Raw genomic sequence first — 20,999 nt, 5'->3', positions numbered from 1 at the left:
CTCCAAGAGAGTAAGAGATGGGATGGGATGGGCAGGCTTTACACTTTCCTCTAGGTTTTCTTTTTTACACTGCAGGTAGGGAAGGAGAAACCTCTTACCTGTTCTGCCTTGTGCTAGGGGTCTGCAGTGGCAGCATCTTCTCTGGTGGCATCCTCCATGCGAGCAAATGCCCACAGAGCTGGCTGCAGGGTTTATTTTAATGAATTAAATGATCCTGTTCAAGTCTCATTTCACAGCTCTTCTTCTCTGCTCTTTACTTACTTTACACTCACATTACCTTTGCTCTTGCGCTTCCTCCAGGGATCTGCAGACGTCCAAATGAGCAAGGCCAAAGGCTGGCAAGGTGACATCTTTCTGGGGTTATATCCTTCTGCATCCCCAGAGCCCCATACCCCCACTGACACAAAACATATTTGCAGGCAGAGGGGAGCACATCCAAATGCTGCACTTGTTCCTTGAACCTTTTTTAATTCTCAGGAGCCTGTGGCCTCTCTCAAGCCAGAGGTGAGGGAAAGAACAATCATTATTAAACTGGTGATTTGAGAGGCTTTTGGTGGGGTTTTTTTTTTTTTAGAAAGAAAAAAAAAGATGAAAGGGGAAAATTTCCCTTTTTTACACTTCTTAAGGTCACATTTCATATTAAAGTTCCATTTATAAAGAACACATAAATGCTTAATACATGTTTAAGTGATTGATGAATCATTTATTGTATATTGCTATTGAACTGTTGGTCTCTAGAGCTGTGACTTAACCATCTATAATACCTGCAGCTGCCGTATATACAGCCATCGATAATGTTGGAACACAAAGTATTCGTGTGCATAACGTGCTTACCACATCTAACATTTATGAACGCATTATAAACAATTTATAAATGAAATCTTAATATACAGTGTAACCTATTTTTAATGTCGTGGCAGTTATGTAACCCATCTGGCCTTGATTCATCTCAGTTAACTTCAGGCACCTCGCAGAGGTGTCTCTGGTTGTAACCCTCTGACATTTCTCTCTGCATTTCTACCCTCCTTCCCACTGTTATTTACCCCTGTGCTGCCCTGAAGAGCGCTGTAAATGTGTCTGTGATGATGCTGCAACCTCGCAGGCTTCAAGAGTCTGTGCAATGGTCGAGCTGCACATCAGTAACCCCCTCACACGCGTGTGCACACACTAAAGGAGAACACTCCCCTGTCTTTTCTTTCCCCTTTTCAAGCCAAAGCCGTTGCACGGGTTCAGCCTGGTGCGGTCACGCGAAGGGGTGATGGGGAGGGAATGGCATCTGAGCTTTAGATCTGAGCTGTTGGGAGAGGAGGTGCTGGGTGGATGCCTGCACGGGACCATGGCATCACTTCAGCCATCGGCCTGGATCATTCTGTAAGAACATGAGCAGACTTTGGAGAGCAGAAGGGCCCTGTTTCTGACACAGATTAGTGATGACATCCTCATAGCCATTAACAAGATGCTCGTTGTTAAACTGTTTCAATAGTTGGCCCGATTTCTTTCTGGCAGTGTCTATTTTGTTTTGCTCAAACTAAATACACGCTGAAAAGGGGCTGAAATTGCCCTTCTTCAGTCATGATATCAAAGTATATTGGACCATAACAAGTTCTTCTCTTCAGAGGATCCAGCACTCCCTCATCACAAAAGTGGTGCTGCGTTTCCTCATTGCTAACATATGTCTTCCCTTACGCCAAGTAATTTCTGAATGGTTCCTGAGGAGATTTCCTGTGGATGTGGAGATGGGGAGGCTGAGAGGACATTGACGTGGCCTGTGCTAGTACCAGCCCTGGGAAGAAGAGCAACTGCAAGCAGGAGGTGGATGAGCACTGTCTCAAGATGCAGCTGCTGGGCACATAACATGATTTCCCAAGCAAGTCTATTCATATGATTTATGCCTCCAAGGTTCATTACTGTGGTTGGTATAGACATACACTGAGCACATCCTGTCCTGGAAGGATCTTCTGCACTCCCAGACCCTTTGTACTTATCTATCCCTCACATATTAAAATGACAGTGCCTGATTTTGATGACATGACTTCTCTTTGTACCTGGGTTCCTGGGAGCCAGTGGTGATGGCCCATCCAATGTAATGGGACAGGGGCCTCAATCTCAAATTTGCGTGTTCAGATGCAGATTGTTTATCTGGACACAGGTTTAGCAAGCTCCCCAGGCAGATGTGTGACTGAATTAGCTGTAATCAGTGCCTAACATTAGGCACATGCTTAGATATCTTGCTGAATCAGGAACACAGTAATAAGTAATCAATATATGTTACATGACATCATCTATATAGAGCACAAGTCCCATTGGTGTTGTGGAATTGATGCATCATGAATGTAGTAGCCTAAATATCACTCCAACAAGCAACACCAGCTGGTAATAGAATAGATAAGGTCCTGCTCAACTGAAATATCTCAAGATGTTTTAAGAGAGGATATGAAAGCCAAAGTCCACCAGTTCAACAACTTAAATAGGATTTAAAGCAATTTTTTTCCCTAGTAGATGACCAAAGTTTTAGGAGGGCTGTGCTACAGATGCAGAGGAAGGAGGGAGAAAAAGAAAAGGACATGTTGATCCTTTCTGTTGGGACCAACAAAAGAAAAGCAGAAAAGCAGCAAGTGGAATGGTTGGTGGGAAGGATGAGGTGAGAAAGAGAGAGATGACAGCTAAAAAGATGTTGGACAACCCAAGGACCCTGACCTAAGCTCCAGAATGGTCTCACCTGCAGAAGTAAACATGTATCATTGAACACTGGACATGAAAATTGTCCAGATCTGTGTCTTCTGTATTAAGAGCATTAGCATTTACAAACCTCTGTAAAGCATGTACGTGTAGGAAAGCCTTCAAATCCCACCTGTGCCCGAGCAGCTGAATTGCAAGCCCAGAGGTCTAGAAGACATGCTTAACATCGTGGGGAGTTGGTAGATAACACTGATCTAGTGTGCATAGTGCAAGTAGGATGGATGTATAGTCCCATTTCAGTGAGACAAAGTGCCCACATCCAGGAAGGGAGCCAGAGGATCCAAGGAAGGGAGAGTGCAGCTGGCTGTCACTGAGGAAAGCTTAAGTGCTTCTCGATTGGGAACCCAAACACGGGAGCCTCAGGACTGTGTGACAGAAGGAGCTCAATCAATCACACAGTATGCACAAAACAAGTGCTATCAATCAGTCTTCCCAGACATACCACCTTCATAAGTGGTCCTCCTTCCAGCCTTTGAGCTGTTTCAGTAGAGGATGGAAAGGATCATAGAATCATAGGATAGTTTGGGTTGGAAGGGACCTGTAAAGGTCATCTAGTCCAACCCCCCTGCAATGAGCAGGGACATCTTGAACTAGATCAGGTTGCTCAGAGCCCCGTCCAACCTGACCTTGAATGTTTCCAGGGATAGGGTGGCATCTACCACCTCTCTGGGCAACCTGTTCCAGTGTTTCATCACCCTCATCAGCTCTGAGTTCATCTAGGAAGAGAAAGTTTGAGTGAAGCTGAAATTTCAGTTCCAGGGTCAAATACATTCTTTCAGAGACAGAATGCGGCACCAAGAGATATGTTATTGTTACCAGTAAAACCACACAATAACACTATCAAGAATTATAGACAGAAGAGACAGGCAGAGGTGTAAATAACACAAGATAAGTATTTATTCAGACAGTTAAATTTACACAACTTATGCTTCTCCAATGCATACATATATTGGACCAATGTCTGCTCTCAGCAATGGTGATTTAAATTAGGAATGATTTAATTCAACCGAGTGGGATCATATTGGATTTACATCTGTGTGACAATACGCAGTTTGGCTCATCATGTTCAAAATAATAACTGGGTGGTTCAGAGAAATAAAAACAAGTTTTCAGTTCCAGAAAAGGAGAGCAGATCAGAAAAGTATCATCCTTTTTTTTCAAGCACTGCAAGGACCAATCCTGACAGCAATCCCGGTGAAAGCTTCCATTAAATAGAAAACCAGAAGCAATGCAGTATTCTCATTTCAGGTACCTTCCCCTCACCCTTCTCCAAATTATGCCGACACTTAAATATTCTCCTTCTAGGCAAGCCACAAATGATCCCCAGAAGGAAGAATTTCTTGCGTTTCATCTCTCTCACCAAGACAAGTAGAAGTGTGAGAAAATTGGGAAAGATATCATAAATGCCAAAAGCAACTAAGCATCAAAGTTGACAAGGGACAGAGTGGTCTACTATATAATGAACAGATAGACCATTAAGGGTCAGCTCACACATAAAAACTTATATTTATGAGCACATATGGCAGATTTATAATGGCATATTGGAAATATGCAGCTTGCTTTTGTTATAATAAAACCTGTTCCCATTCCAACAGCTTCAGCAGGCTGCGGATCAGGATTCTTTATAAGTAAAGGGCACAGGAGTGCCGCATCCCAGTATAGGCTTCACAGAACAATATCCTCCCTTCTCAGAGAACACTCTCAAAAATAAACTAGGAAATGATCCCTTAGCTGGGTAAGCTGAAGCATCCTGACTCCAACAGCATCTGCTTCACAGTATTTTTGTTTCAAATGCAATGTGGTCCTTGCAAAGCCTTAGCTGTATTCCTAGCATCTGCAGATTACCTGCTGGGAATACTGAGTAAAACCCAATTTGGATTTCACTGCAACAGTGTTGTGTAACATAGTACAGAGACACATGTCAAAAGCAAGCTTTTATGGAGATTAACTGGTTTAATTCCTGCTCTCCTGGGATCTTATTTTTCTGTGTATATGCCCATATAGTGACAGAGAATTTCGCCTCATGGCACAAACTGGTCAACCGAGCTCCGCTAATGCAAAAATCATGCCCAACTCAGCTGCTTGGACCCTCTTTGCATGGGTGTCTCTGACCCAGAACCACCGTGCAAGCGTAAGGAACAGTTTTCTTACTGGACATTGCGTGCTGGCAGCTGACAGAGCAGTACATCATTGCAAGGAAAATCTTCAGTCTGTCTCAGATTTCCATCAGTTTAAGGCTGAAGACTTCACTCTGGCATTCAAAGCTGTATACAGAGCCACAGCTCAAGAGCAAACACTGATAACATTGCCACAATACAGATTTTTAGAGATAATACCCTGCGTACATTGGAAATACAGCTATCATGCTATAGCTATAGTTCCCTCAAATTAGAAATATATTTAGGATGAATGCATTACAGTCATTTGCAAACATGCAATGAATTGATATTTGAGCACTGTCATTCTTACGGAAAAGTCACATCTAAAAGGACAATTGGGCATGGTGCAGGGAACCAGATTGAGCTATCTGGGCTAGTGCTCCACAGCATAACCAAGATGGACCAGGTCAGGCATGAAGTGGTGTGCCCACATTTGGATGAAGCCTAAAGAAACAAAAAAATCTGCAAAGAGGTTGTGCGTGTAGATTTAGCGTGTATAGAGCTAACTGGAGCACCCCTGCCACATTTTCATGTATCCGCCCCCAAAACTATACTACCACCAAATTTAAGAGCTGCAGGCTGTAAATTTTAGAAAAGATTGAGGCAGGTTTGAAACATATGGTCCATGAAATAATATATTAATCATACAGCTAAGACATCTCCCTGCTTTACATGGGGTAAATGTGGGTCTCTTTATACAAAAACATTATTCTGAAGGACAACAGGCTAAATTTTCAGTACATTCATCAACTACTTTTATGGTCAGGAATTCCATGGCCTTAATTGCCTAATAATGAAAATTAATCATTCTAAAAAAAAAAAAAAAAAAAGAAAAAAAAAACCCAATACACCCACATAATCAAGCCCAGTCTATTAGCATGAAAAATCTTATCAGAAGAGTTTGCAAAAATTCATGCAAATTGATCTTGGTGTCCAGCTGATTAATTCCGGTGGCTCTTTAAGCATCTGCAGACGTTTCAAGCGATTATGATTGTATAAAACAGAACTGTGAGCCCAAATTCACAGGCAAGCCCTAGGCAACCCAAAAGTTGGCTTATTTCCTTTCTCAAGGACAAAACTCTTTAGGTCTTCATTGCCTTCTTTCATTTCTTGTTTACAGATCTACCAAACTAAAGGCAGTGACTTCACCAGGAACAAGTGGCACTGGGCTCAGGGGAGGAAGAGAATAACTGGAGGCACATTTGCTATTCTTAGTTTCAGTAACACAGGAAAAAGTATCACTGCTGCTATTTACTACCAAAGACACCAAATACTCAGCAAACAAGTGAAAAAGAACAAGCCTGGGAACAAGTCTGAGAGAGAACTACATCACAAGGGTATATACCATGGGTCCAGCGTAAGCCAGGGGGAATTTCATACAGATATACAACTCTTGTTGAAAAATGCTAAAATGGGATTACTGAAGTTGGAATTGAGACCTTCAATCACACGGTTAAATTCAGTCCTCTTAAATTCAGCCCTCAAGACCCTTTCAAACCCACTGATATCAATAGGGTGTCTGAAAGTATAATGCATATATTAGCGGTTTCAAAGGCTTTTTGGAAACAGAGGAAAACTCTAGCATAGTTATAATCTCTCTCTCTCTCTCTCTCTCTCTCTGAAATTAGCTAAAGCAGCTGCCCAAATGACTATCAGCCAATTCAGAAAGTGTTCAGCTGTTCCTCCAAAGTAGGGACTGTGGCCTGGGGTTGGACAGAAACAAGATGGGGTCAAGCAGAGGATGTGCCAAGCATTTCTGTGCACTGTGGTTAATCGAATAGCACACAGTACGTTTACAGCTGAGTTTGGACCACAGGCTCCATAGCACGGATGTGGACACTAGGAAGGCAGAACCAGGAGACAGGCAGCTCCTTGCTGCAGTTGTCTTCATGGAATTTGATATTCAAGTAGAAATCGCCTGTGTAGAGAAAGAGAAGTGCTCCAAAGTACACGGAGTCTTTGGTTGGCTTCACCTGGAAAAGAGAATGTGAAAATCAGTGCACTTAAACAAAACCAAATAATTGCACTTTGCAATTCAGTATCCCCTTCAAATGATCTCAGGATAATCTAGATTCAAATCTCAATATTGCCTTCGCACAAAAAGTAGTAAAGATTTTGTCCCTATTCTAGCAATGGTAAAACTGAACCATTGCAAATTAAATCCTGTATTATTCTCTCATGCAGCAAAGCTGTGGCACAGCTCAACCCAGAATACAGATCTTCAAGAGTCATAGAATCATAGAATCATAGAACGGTTTGGGTTGGAAGGGACCTTAAAGATCATCTAGTTCCAACCCCCCTGCCATGGACAGGGACACCCTCCACTAGACCACGTTGCCCAAAGCCTCATCCAACCTGGCCTTGAACACTTCCAGGGATGGGGCATCCACAACCTCTCTGGGCAACCTGTTCCAGTGCCTCACCACCCTCACAGTCAAGAATTTCTTTCTAACATCTAATCTAAATCGACCCTCCTTCAGCTTAAACCCTTTACCCCTTGTCCTGTCACTACACTCCCTGATAAACAGTCCCTCACCAGCTTTCCTGTAGGCCCCTTCAGGTACTGGAAGGTCGCAATTAGATCTCCCCGGAGCCTTCTCTTCTCCAGGCTGAACAATCCCAACTCTCTGAGCCTGTCCTCATAGGAGAGGTGCTCCAGCCACCCGGTGACTCCAGTTCTGGAGTCACCAATTCCAGAACAGAGTTGGTTTAAGGCGGAAGACCCCCAAAGTGTCCTGAATATCCAGGAACATCTTTCCTCAGACTGCATTTATCCACATCTATATTAAAGGTCTAAATCACGGCTCCGAACTTATGTTAAACACATGGTTAAACACCATTTAACAGCTTAGCAATAACTAAATTCATCCTCAGTTATTATTCAGACACAATCTGACTGCAAATTCTAATCAGGAATCTTTAATATTCACTATCATCATTGAAATAAATAAGTTTAGCAAGAAACATCCCATGAAAAGTAGCTACCCTGATTTAATTTCTTCAAATTAAATACAAAGTTCACACTGTTTCTACATTTATATATCTCCATCACAAAACCATTCACGATCCATATCTTTACAACAAATAATGTATCTGACTCCATCATTTCAGCGAGACACTTAAGTAATTTCTAACTTTAACAATCCCATGACTGTTCCGCATGTGATAATGTTTAAGTTAATATCTGCTTCCACAAGATGTTAAACCCAGTTTCAGAGTGCCTGGAATTGAGTTAACATTGCTGCAGAGGCAAAACACAGAATCAGCACAAAGCCATTCCATTGGATAGAATTTATTTAAAAAATTGTGAAAAGGCAACTTCATCCCAGCACAAAAGACCTAATAAAGGGCACCTGATGCTCCTCAGTATTGATCTTCCCTCATCCAAGATCATCTTACCAGTTCCCTTCTGCTCTCTGGACCCTGAAAACATCAACTCATGGGGTCTTCCCTACTTTCATGGGTAGGCCTGTGCCCAAGTATTTACTTTTTTGCTTGAATATTCATTGGTAATGGGCCTTTCTTTGGTCATCTCCAAACACACCAGTTGTCCATCATGTTACAGAGTCCAGTGTTGATTCCAAATGACAGCATGATATACCACTGCTAAGCCAAGCCAAGACCCAAGCCCAACCACAACACAAACTCTGGTGTTGGATCCAGAAGCACTGAGCTCTCCAGATGTGCTGGACTTGATTGGATTCAGGGGGAAAAAACCTTTGCAAGGCACATCACTAGGAAATGATGGGACATTACCACCTGGAACAGAGAAGGGATGAGGCTAAGGCTCCAAGACATCAGGATCAGAATTCTTGCCCACTGTAAAAAATGTGGTCACATGGTAAACTGGGACATCCACAGTGGGGTATTAACGGGGAAAGTGTCTATGGACACCCTTTGCTGAAAGGCATCTTGCTATTGCATAGGAAGACTAGAACAAGGATGATGACTAGACCATGGTGGGGGAGAGGGAAGAGACAAACCACTAGAAAAAGTTTCCAGGGGTGCAGGGTGCCTCAAGAATATTCCAGAGAGATGAAAATTGCCTGCCACCACCTCCAGTGAGGAAAGTTCTCTGTAGCTGTGAGATGTGAGGGGAATGAGCTGTTTTTATTTTCTCCTATTTGAGTTTTTTTTGGACCTTCACTGTTGGGTCCTTTAGCCAGCAGACATGCACCCTGTATTGTCTCCTGGGTATCAGGCTTCTTTGCTGAACCTGCCTAAATTTCTGCTTCTGCATAGGGGCCTAACTGTTCACAAGCAGCAAGATCATCAGAGCTGGCAGAGCCCAAGCTCCCTTTGGCTTTGGTGCTGAGCACTTTTGCTGACCTACAGCAAACTTGTATTAGTGTCATATCATCCACGTGAGTGATCAGAGCAGCCACAGCTGTTCTCCTGACCCCTGTCCTTGGAATCTCCTCTTCTCGCTGGGTACAAGTTCTTGCCCTCCGGCATTGCGTCTGGGCATGCAGAACAACATCAAGCAGTCTCCCCTCTTGCTTCCTTCTCCTCCTCCTGGAGCTGCCTGCCTTATTTCCACCTCACTGGAACTGATGCGTACTTGCATCCAGAGGAGGACAGAGGCAGGGACTAATGCCAGCAATGGGTGCAGGCAAACAGCAAATGAACCCCTGTTTATAAGACAGGTAGTGATAGGACAAGGAGCAATGGCTTTAAACTGAAAGACGGCAGGTTTAGATTAGATATTAGGAAGAAATTCTTGACTGTGAGAGTGGTGAGACACTGGAACAGGTTGCCCAGAGAAGTTGTGGATCCCCCATTCCTGGAAGTGTTCAAGGCCAGGCTGGATGGGGCTTTGGGCAACGTGGTCTAGTGGAGGGTGTCCCTGCCCACAGCAGGGGGGTTGGAACTAGATGATTTTTCAGGTCCCTTCCAACCCAAACCATTCTATGGTTGTATGATTCTAAGCCTCCTCAGGACCCATACCTTTTTCAAGCTCCCAGTTCATTTTCCTAATCTAGCTGCACCATGGAGAAATACCTGTAACAGCATTGATTAACAAGTAGGAAGGTAGCTTCAGGTACATCAGCATCAACACAGTCTTTTCCCTCATTTGAAGTTCTGCCTACATGGTTGCTCATTCCTCCTGCCTTTACAGCACAAGTCTCTGCACCAGTCATCAGTTTCTTCATCATAAATAAGTAGAACCAGCGAGGCTGGTAGTGGTATGTGTCCAGTTCTGTCTGCAGCCCTTCTCCCTGTGTGCAGTATGCACAGACCAGACAGCAGCTTTCATGGTCTGGGGACTATCCACATCTGTATGACCACTTCTGCAACCACTGCTCTAATCAATACTTGTGGTTTGGGGAAGAAACAGGGAAGCAAAAGTAGCACAAAAGCTTTGCACTGTTGAGATGCAAGTGGCTCTGCAGAAATTGCAAGAAGTTTCTTCCAAAATAGTAACTAACTTTGAAAAGTAAGGCTGCCTCTCTAGTGGGGCTGCCTACAAACATTCCCGGAAGACAAGCACATCAGCAGCAGTCAGGTCAGTAGAGGGCCAGATCCAACCCAACTGGTATACTGGGCACGGGACTAATTTTGATGTTAAACCACCTACATTTAGGTGTGTCTCTGCACACTAGGTATCCAAGCTCCTACTACAGTAAGAAGACATCTGCTCAATGCAGCCAGTGGAGCAATCACACAATGGTCTAGCTGGCCAGCCTATAGAGTCAGGATACAGTAGCCTAAATATAGGCACCTCATGGCATTTGGGATGACCTAAGGCACTGAAACATCTGCGCAGGGCTGGTAAGATTTACAGGATGATTTACAGGATTTCTGGCAGTGGGTGGAGGCCAGGTGGGATAGCCACAGCACCCAAATGATGGTAGACGCCTACTTTTAGGCAACTGAATCTCACCCCTGGCATCTATGCTAGTGTAAGTCAGGTTCTACCAGCTGCAGAGAACATCTCCATTGACTAATGGGAGCTTAGCTGGCCAGCATCCATGGTAACACCTACTCATTCAGATGTCTCAGTCTGGAACTGAATCCACCCAAATGTCTGTGAAGTGGATGTCCACATCTGAGCCAGCTGTTCAATGCAATAATTCATCAGATCAAATGTAGAATGAGGTAACATATCCCCTAAACTCCATCAACCCTGCTGACTTGCTCTGCCCTGCCTGTGAAGGGAGCTCAGGGTGACTCGCTCAGAATGGTACACCAGTCAGACGTTTCCCACTGTAGCTGACAGTACACACCATCCCACTGCTTGCAATGCATGATCCAGCTAACCTACGAGAAACGTGAAGATCACGTACTCATAGCTGATCCAGATCAAATTCGTATATCATTCAATCTTGTAGCACACCACCTAGATACGTGCCAAGCTGGGATGCCATTGAACACAAGCTTGCTGAATCGAGTCAGAGTCAAAAGAGATTTTACTAAAATTCCACCAAATCCTTTATGTGGAGACCAAAGATGGGAAGCCTCTACCCCAGAAAAACATGACTGAGGAATCAAGAAAAAAATGCCCACATTACTCCTCTGTTCCACTGAGATAGAAGAAAAATTAAGTTTCTAGCTCCTTCCTAATCCTTCCCTGATTCAGGCTACCATGTGGGACTGCGATTGCTTAGAACTAATTACTACTTATTTATACTGCTGTAGTACTTAGGGAGCTCAGTTGGAGATTAGGGCTAGTGCCAGCTACTGTTCGCTGCCCCAAAGAGTTTACAGTGCGAGTAAAACAGTGCCAAGAAAACTAATTTGTTCCAGATGGGCCACAGAGGACCTGCTAGAAGTGAGCAAATGTTCATCATACCTTCTGAACTGATTCAAAATGACCATCTACTAATGAATTTCTCCTCATCTCCCACTACCAATCACTTGAGCTTGTGCGTGATAAAAACCTTCTTGAGGATAGTAATGGCAAAAGCAGGAACAACAAGGAAAGACGAATTGATGGTAGTTACAGAAATCTCCATAGAAGATTTTTGTTTGTTTGTTTGTTTTAATTTGGCAAGAAGCAACTGTGTCTGATCAACTAATTAGTAAAAAAAAAAACCAAATTGGTAAGAAAAAAGAAGTTTTAGTAATATGGCTAAAGCTAAACTTCAAGTTGTGATGTGAGATAAAAAAAATAAATCAATGCAACGTATTTTAATGGGTGGGGGTCCACCATGTTGTCTCATGTTTCAAAACCGCATAATGAACAAAAATGTCTACTATCTAAATGATAACTGATGAAGTCATCTTTTAAATACAAACATAGAAAGGTAAGTTTAACCAAATTTGAAGTTGTACTTAAAAATAAAGATTTTACTTTTACATTTAAAATGCATGGAAATATCTCTTTATCCTTTAAAATTTTCAGTAAGAGAATTTGCTTTTTGAAGTAGTATATCCCAGCAGAGACTTTGTGACACAAACCCAGACTGCTGCATCAAATTGAAGTAAGAGCACAAAAAGGTGAATAAGCACTCGTTACGTTCCTTCCAAGATAAATAATCTAACCTGGACTTCAAGCCACAAGAAAGAGAAATAGAAAATTGTATAACTTTTACCCTTTAAACAATTCACATTCATACTGCAAAGCGGCATGTGCATCCTGAAAATTCCTGTATGTATCCCCTGTCTTCCAGATAGCAGCAGAAACTGATTTGAAACTTTTTAGTCAGGAAACAAAAATAATTGTGATGTGCTGAGCATCAGGCTTAATAGGAAACTAATATTTAGGAAAGCAGACGGGGCTTGGGGTTTGCTTGTTTTTTTCCCCAGAGAAATCAAATTCAGTTGAGCACCAATAATGTAGTTTCTGCATCAGTATGACAGCAGACCAAATTTTCAGGGTGTGAGAAGTATCTTCTCTTGCTGTAATACCTGATGCTCCCACTTGACCATACACTACCGATACGCCAAACCATACGCTAGTTCTCCATCCTTCCTCCCACCCAGCTCGGCAGTGCAATAAATCATGTCACCACCTCCTTGCCAGTGTCGTGTAAAGTCAGTCCAATTAGCTTAAACTGCTGACGAACACAGTTTTTGCTAAACTGGCCAACTTTGCAGGAATACGAATGCTCACACCATCCCTCCCGCTGGATCTGCTGGGGAAGAGGGGAGCATCTTCACGCAGAGGGGCAGAAACAAGCCGCTGGGAAACGGTAGCATCTCAAGCCACCTCCATTAAACAAGCAAAATAATCATGTGCCTATGACCTCAGTTTATAAAAATAAGGGGCGGATGTTTAATAGCTTCGACAGAACAGCACTGAATTACACCAGCAGGGAATCTGGTCCAGTGTTTCAGCTTTCATTTATAAAAAAGAGAAACTCTGAATCTTTTTCATCTGACCCAACCATGAGCTTCCTCAGTTTCTTAACCAGCATCTGAGTTTCTGCCAAACTCAGAGCATGAACACAATTCTGAGCATGTTTGTTCTTCCCTGAAGCATCAAATGCACAAAACAGGACTTTCTTCTTGTCCCCAAAACAGGTGCGGCTTTCTGAAATCTTTTTTCCATTACTGAATTAGTTATTATGGGGGATGAAAGGGGCTCTGACAGCATTAGATACACTGTTTGAAGAATATTCTTCCATGATCAGGGCTCTATGCCTCAAAGAAATATGACTAAGTATTTTCTCTGGGAGCCTGTGTAGGACAAGTATCAATACTAGATATTGCGAAATATAACACTTCTTGTCTAAGAGTCGACATTTTCTTCATTTCACCTTTTTGGATGAAAAGGAGGACAAATAGCAGAAAACAAGTCTATTTTTAACTTATTGGGGACTGTGTTTACAGGAGAAATGTCACAATACAGAACAACGGGGCAAAAGCGGGGACCGTAACGTATGAGAAGGCTGCCTGGGCAGGCACAAGAGATGTGACCTCCTGACTTTTTGCCCCATAGGAGACTCAGTCAGAAGGTAAGAATACATCACGCTGACATCTCCCTTTTCCCTCATTAGCCTGGAGGGTCAGGCTCTTCGGCAGCTGGGCATCCAAACACTGCCACTCTGATTAAAAAATCCACATTGTCAGAAAAAAGAGTCAAAGAAAGCCATCTCTTGATTATTTCTGTTGACATATTTAAATTATTCAGCTAAGAATATAGCTAGCCCCCATTAAAATTCAACTTGATGGTGTGTTCCATGCTCATTAGCTTTTTGAAATATTTTCTTCCCATGATGCGTAATTGAAAAATATGCATGGTGACTCCCTGTGGTTAACCTTTAATTTCTTTCTTACTAAGGTTCACTTAAATATTCAGTTTTGACAGGTACATTTTATTAACTATCTGAAGAGCTGACCTAAGCAAAGGTCCTAAGCACTATCCCAAACACTCACCCTCTTCTTCATGTTTATTTTATAAGTTACCAGAAATACTGCTCATTCGACTCTGAAGTATTGTCCATATATTTTTCATTCCTGTTTTTTTTGTTGCTGCTGTTTTGGGGGGAAGGATGTAGGAAAAAGTAGTTTTATCTGGAAGGTATTTTCAGTGTCTTGCCTTAGAAGCAAAAAGCTCCCAGGCTTGAATTTTCTAAAGAAGAATTTGAGAGAAAATTTAAAATCTCAATTGTTCTCAAAAAGGATTTTTTTTGTCCCATTTTAAGCATGTTTTCTATTTTTCTTTATGCTTTTATAAGAGTATGCTAAGCGACAAGGAAATGAACCAGCTCATCATCTTGGTCATTAATGTTTAGCATTTTCTTTCTGCAGTCTGTTGCATTTCCTCAGGACCTGACTAAAACTGATTTGCTGAGTTCCTTGGCTCAGCCTGGGGAATATCTCTTATGGACTAAAGAGAAAAAGTTACTTAAATTCTATTACTGCAGGCTGCACTGGATGGCTCAAGGGACTGGCAATATGGTATTAAACATTTTATCTAGGTTACCCATTCACATTTAGTCAGATTTGGAGTGACCAGAAGTTACCGTCTCTGATAGTTTACTAGGAGTTTACATGATAGGAAATTACAGTCTTAAACCATGTCAGAGAGATGATTCTACATCCCCAAACCTAGCAGCACCTTTAGCAATAACTGCCATCATCGTCGTGCTTTCCAAAAATTAATCTGCCTTAAAATGCACAATTGAATAACGAAGAGCTTTTCTGCAAATGCACGCCATCCATTCGACAGAAAGACTTACTGATTCGATGTAGAAGGTGTTGGATCCCACAAAGGTGATAGCATCTTGCAGCTCATAGTTGTGCACCCCATTTTGGTAATCCTGGTAGGGGGTCACGGTGAGAGCAAAGGGCCCCACGCTGTGTTTGCTCCAGTTGGTCAGCTTCACCTCCAATGGGATGGGGTCCCCCACTTTGCAGTCCACCACGATATCACAGTCACAAAGCTTGCCGTCAACGAGGATATCTGCAAATGAACAAACAATTCCATATTATGTTGGACTCCTGCTTTAGAAACTGTATTAATCTTGATAGGAAACTTAAAAAGAAAAAGTAACCTCAATGAAACCCAGAGTCCATGACAGTTAATCTTAGGAAAGAAGACCCAACGCTGCAATGTTGTGTAGGCTAGTGTTGCAGGGAAACTACTTGCAAAAACCAGTTCGTGAAGGTCTGACATCTGTCCACAGCTGTCAAAAGAGCTATAAAAAAACCCAATTATGATCTATACACAGGCACCAGAAGATATTTTTTTAATATCCTCCCTTGAAGGCCAAAGCCACAGACAACTTCTCATGCTTCTCCTGCAAATCAAGGTGAAGGGAAATACAAACAGGAAGTGTCAATACGAATGGTAGTTAGATAGATCCAGGGCTGGATGCCCATGTTCACATGCTACAGCCAGAATAAATCCTCCTGTACAGAGGTGACCTTTTGGAGCAGGACAGACGCTGCCAGAATTTGCAATGTAATACATATATTAAAGTCCAGATTATAAAGAAAAAAGGGATTTTAAAATTATACAGCGGTACTATGAGCGTGTTCACTCTTTGCACTTTAATTCATTCTGGGATTTCTATTTTTAACTTTCTACTTTTCTTTCCCGTACTGGGATAGCAGAAAATATAAAGCCTCTAAATTGGTTACTGCTGGGACAATGACAGCTGGAGTAATGTGTCCACTAACCTTGCCCATTTGCTTATACAGAACCAAAATGTTTCATTACCAGCACACTATGAAATTTCTAGTCCAATTCCCTGCTCTGAAAGGGTTCTCAGTTGTGCAGTATTACTGTATTTTTCAGATGAGGGTTATCTCCAATGCACTATTAATACATTAACATTTCTATTTCACTATGGGTTCATGTTCAGAGATAAGAGAAAGCCCTGGGCACATGTAAGAAAGCATCCTCTGTGTGAATACCTATCCCCACAATCTCATACACCCATGAGGCATTTCGATCACTCCAGTTGTTTGCCTTATGACATACAGCATATTATTCCTCAGCCAACAGCATTGGATTTACATTAGTAATATCCCCTCTTCAAGAAAAGACACTATTTTTATGCTTCAGGGGCTTTCACAGGAAAAACATTCTACACCAAAATGAATTTTTTTTTTTTTTTTACTTATTTTCGTTTTGTTGCCTTAGACATAAAACTACAAAGTGATGCATGTTCTCGTGATGCCCTTTAGCCTGGCAAACTGAACAAGCCCTAGCGCAGCAAATGGGAAAAAAAAAAAAACAAAAAACAAAACCACTAATGCCAAAGAAGAAACAAGTTCAGAAAGGGACATTTATTCCAGAGGTCAGGTCAGCAAAGCTGAACTACCCAGGTGAAAACCCCTCCTTGACCAAAGCTGCCCAAATGCAGCAGCAAGTCCCAGAAACAAGTGGCTTGGCAGAGCAAGCACAAAAAAACCCAGCAGTGCTCAAGCTGCAGCTATCCAACACCCATACTGGTGTTCCAGTTGGAACAGTCCCTGTGCCAAAACTTCCCTTGCCAAAGGAGATGCCCAGTTTTTGACAAGAGCACTGGTGAGGCCACACCTAGAGTGCTGGGTCCAGTTCTGGGCTCCTCAGTGCAAGAGAGACATGGACGTACTGGAGAGAGTGCAGTGCAGGGTCACAAAGAGGATTAAGGGCCTGGAGCACCTCTCCTGTGAGGAAAGGCTGAGAGCTGGGACCGTTCAGCCTGCAGAAGAGAAGGCTCAGGAGGATCTTATCAATGTATATAAATACCTGAAGGGAGGGTGCAAAGAGGACAGAGCCAGGCTCTTTTCAGTGGTGCCCAGTGACAGGACCAAAGGCATTGACACACAGGAGGTTCCCTCTGAGCAGCAGGAAACACTTTTTTACTGTGAGGGTGACCAGGCACTGGCACAGGTTGACCAGGGAGATTGTGGCGTGCCCAGCCTTGGAGATATTCAATAGCCGTCTGGACTCAGTCCTGGGCAACTGGCTGTAGGTGGCCCTGCTTGAGCAGGGGAGTTGGACCAGCTGACCTCCAGAGGTCCCTTCCCACCTCAACCATTCTGTGATTCTGTGAAAGGAAGTTATCATCACCATTGCATTTTAGGAAAGGGCTAGAAAACCTGTTTGGCATTGGATTTCTTTTGCAATGGCCCACTCTAATGTTATGGGCTCTCCTGCCCAACACGATCAAATTGCTTCTGGCAGGATTGCCCTAAGATTATGGAGATGAAGTGGTTATAATGGTATCCCATTATCTGGGATTAACTGACCTGAATTTTTCAAAACACAAAAATATGTGTGTGTGTGTGTGTGTAATATTTATGCTTCCCAGGCTCCTGCTACAGAACTGAAGTCCAGTTGCTTCCTTCAAAAGACATGCATTTGTATCAATTCATGACTTTATATCAGTTTATGTTTTCAAGCTTCTCCCTGCAAGGTAAGTGCTTTCATTAAAAAAAAAAAAAAAATTAAACAAAAAATCCTTTTTTTCTAGTTCCTCAAGCCAGCAGGTCTTACAGCTGTGAGAACGCTTAGCTCCCCAGACCGGCATGAACCTTCAGAAATACTCAGTAAGCTAAATAGATGAATCTTTATTTTCAAGCTGCTCATCAGCTTGCCTTTTAGCTTTCAAATTCAGTGCTCTGCTGTAGGAATTTTAAATGAACCCTTTGCCCTCCGTCTCCACCTTTATATCTAATAATAGCTCAGAGCATTGCTTCCCAATATCTTCACGTGAAAATAGAAAAATCCAAAAAATAGGGAAGCAATTGAACTTGGCTCAATCAGATTAATTTTCTTTTGTACTCCTAAAAGAAATTAAATTCATCTAAGATTGATTGAAGTGTGTGTGCGCACGTGCTTGTGTACATATTGAGAGATTATTTCCTTCCCTCCCAGCACACCCTTCCCTCCTGCAGTACCGAAGCCAAGGATCTCCATGAGATGTCAGATGAGAAAACACACATGGCTGGCGTGCAAAATTATATGGAAAGGAGTGTTTAAAAACAGTCCCCTTTCATCAGAGAGAACAGCTTGGTTTGACAGGCAGTTTTACTCCCTTCCTGACACAGAAAACATCTCATGGACCATACGGATTTGCTTTAATATTTTCATCCATGAACAGAGGAAAAGCCATGTGTACAGGGTCCCATTTCTGCAGATTCAGCTCACTCACACAGATGGCATATAAAAGCTGAGACTGCTCACACCACTGCTGTGAGAGTGAATCATTATTGGCTTCGGTATACAGTAGCACTGAATCAGAAGATACAGTCGCTAGCACAGAAGACAGTGGTGGCCATATCTCCATCCTCCAAAGATTCAGATACAAGACAAACAGTACTTCAGAAAATTAGAAGGACCAAGTTTAATGCAAGCAGCATATGTAAATTACATTAAAAAGGTGGAAGCTTTGGCTGTCAGGGCAAAAAAAAAAAAAAAGCACAAAGACCTAGCAATCTCCTTCTAATTAAAAGTTAAATCCTCTTTTTAGGTACTTTAATAAGCCAATAGAAGGCTGCTGCTATTTTTTTTTTTTTTACCACCTCTCTTCTCCCATTCATTTACCTACACACGTCCACTGTGTTTGCATCCCTGGGTGCCAACATTACTCTGCGATGCTTGATAGCCACAGTAAAAGGAAAGACACAGTCTCTACCCCGCACCCGTGAACAGGCAAAGGACATCTCCGAGGAAGTGCAGGGTATCTTATTTCTAGGACCTTCTCTAAGTGATTATTGCACCAAGGGACAAAGTGTCCGACACATTTTGGAAGGCAGAGGATGACACAAGCCACTGAGAATCATAGAATCATTTAGGTTGGAAAAGACCCTTAAGATCATCAAAAGAATGGGTGATAAGGGTTATTGGAAAGTCTTGCTTTTTCACTGATGGCCTTAGCCAAGCCTTTTAAGATTTCAATGAATTCACCTTTTAGTTGGAAAAACTACTTCACGGCCCAGTTGGTAGGTGATGCTTATTGACCCCACAACGGCTGGGAGACCATTATATGAAAATAATACATCAGATTTCATATAGTGTCTGTCTTTCAGGATCTCAAAACTCAAGAAAAGGGAATGAACGTTACTAACAGGAAGACAACCACTATTCCACAAGAAAAACATCATTTACCATCACCTGCCAGATGCACTTCAGTCTACATCACCCAAAGGAGCAGCCTGGAAATGAATACCAAATATAAATAATATTTTGTGCTATTTACTCTGCTCATGTTAACACATAGTAAGTTCTTGCTACTTTGTCAAGTTCCCCTGTGAGCACTCGCAACACATTGGCCCACCTGTATGTCAAGAGTCCTGAGTCATGGCTAATTGCATTTCTGCATCCAACTCCCTGTTTGCCACTGTGAAAGTTTAATTTCGGAAAGCCACAAACAAATACATGTTTAATCTCGGTGGAAACGCATATTCCAGCAATGTTTATTCTCACTCAAGTTTGGGTTGATTTTAAAAAACAGGCTGCAGAGGAAGGCAGGGTGTTTGTGCTCATCTTTACAGTGGGGGATGGAGAAATTTCCATTGGATATTTGCTTTTAAACTGGATGTCGAATCCCAAACTGAAGCAGGTGCATTGGTCTCTGCCATTCGCTGCAGCTGGGAACCTGTCTCAAGCCTTCGAGCAAACACCTCACAGAAGCATGGTATTGCACAAACAACTGGGTCAACAAAACTCAAGGCAAGAGATGCCCAAATGAGTAAATACTTCTCACATAAGAGGTAAAAGAGATCATCAGTCCCAGCAAAGCAAGTCTTGCTCAGCTGTGCTGTGATAGTTTGGGGAATTTTAGTCAATCAACCATTTTTTAATGCTGTTAGAGCTGTTCCAGAATACTAGTTTTACTCATCTTGGTCTGTCAACTGGGAGACATGCGGTCTGAGGAGGGGACAAGAGCAGCAACAACACTGACATCTCTAGACAATGCCCATCAGGTACTTCGATGGAGGAAAGCCAAAGGCCAAGAGCCCAAGCCAGAATCGCTGCAGTAGAAGTCTCGTAGAATGATTCTGTCTTCACCAAATCTAAAGTACTGATTAAAATGTCTGCCCAGCCCACCTTTACATGTAATTGCCCTAAAGAGCCATTCTGTCTGGAACAACTTTTTTTTTTTTTTTTTTTTTTTTTCCCCTGTCCTCTTCTGCAAGAATGTTTGTTCAGAATTTTGCAAGGAACTTAACAATGCAAAGAGAATTTTTTTTTTTTCTAAATCATTCATTTAGAAATAGGTTGAACAATTCTGTCTGTTTCTGATCTTACATATTGTGCAGATGGAAGAAAAATCAGAATGGAGGAAAAAAACCTGTTCTATGGGCAAACTGTGTACAGAGCAAGCTGATCCTGCCTGTCTCCAAGGAACAAGCAAGTTCCCTGTCCCTCCTCTCGTGCTGCATGTCAGGTCAGCAACAGTTTTAGCAGCCTGTTATTTGGGGTTCAGCTGGCTGCTTAGAGGAGTTGGCAGGTAACATGTGGCATTCTGTTGAGACAACAGGCCCCTTGAATTTTCTTCTGTATTTCCTCCAATATATGAATCTAAACACTGTTTCTGTTTCCCCTCTTCCCACTTGTTCTCCCTCATGTAGACCAGTTTCCTTTCATTTTTGAACCATTCATGCAAATTATTTACACATAGATATAGCAATTGGTTACATTTGTTTGACCATTACAAGGTCCTGCTGTATTTTCAGAGCTGAATACATCCATACAAAAGATATTTCTATGAATAT

General features: G+C 42.3%; 1 protein-coding gene across 4 annotated transcripts in view; it reads right to left on the bottom strand.

The window, feature by feature from the left end:
- Nucleotides 1-3,614: 3,614 nt before the first annotated feature.
- The window catches only part of TRAPPC9 (trafficking protein particle complex subunit 9), a 528,370-nt gene continuing 510,985 nt past the window's right edge, over nt 3,615-20,999 (bottom strand). For all 4 annotated transcript variants that reach the window (XM_054814465.1, XM_054814467.1, XM_054814464.1 and 1 more), the window contains 2 exons: nt 15,026-15,249; nt 3,615-6,871 (listed from right to left, as the gene is read on the bottom strand). In XM_054814465.1, the coding sequence (XP_054670440.1) occupies nt 6,692-6,871; nt 15,026-15,249 (404 nt within the window). In that variant the 3' untranslated portion in view covers nt 3,615-6,691. The remainder of the gene's footprint in view (nt 6,872-15,025; nt 15,250-20,999) is intronic.

The sequence above is a fragment of the Grus americana genome, chromosome 2 (genome assembly GCF_028858705.1).
Source record: "Grus americana isolate bGruAme1 chromosome 2, bGruAme1.mat, whole genome shotgun sequence".
In the NCBI taxonomy this organism is placed as follows: domain Eukaryota; kingdom Metazoa; phylum Chordata; class Aves; order Gruiformes; family Gruidae; genus Grus; species Grus americana.
This window is presented reverse-complemented; position numbering and strand designations above follow the sequence as displayed.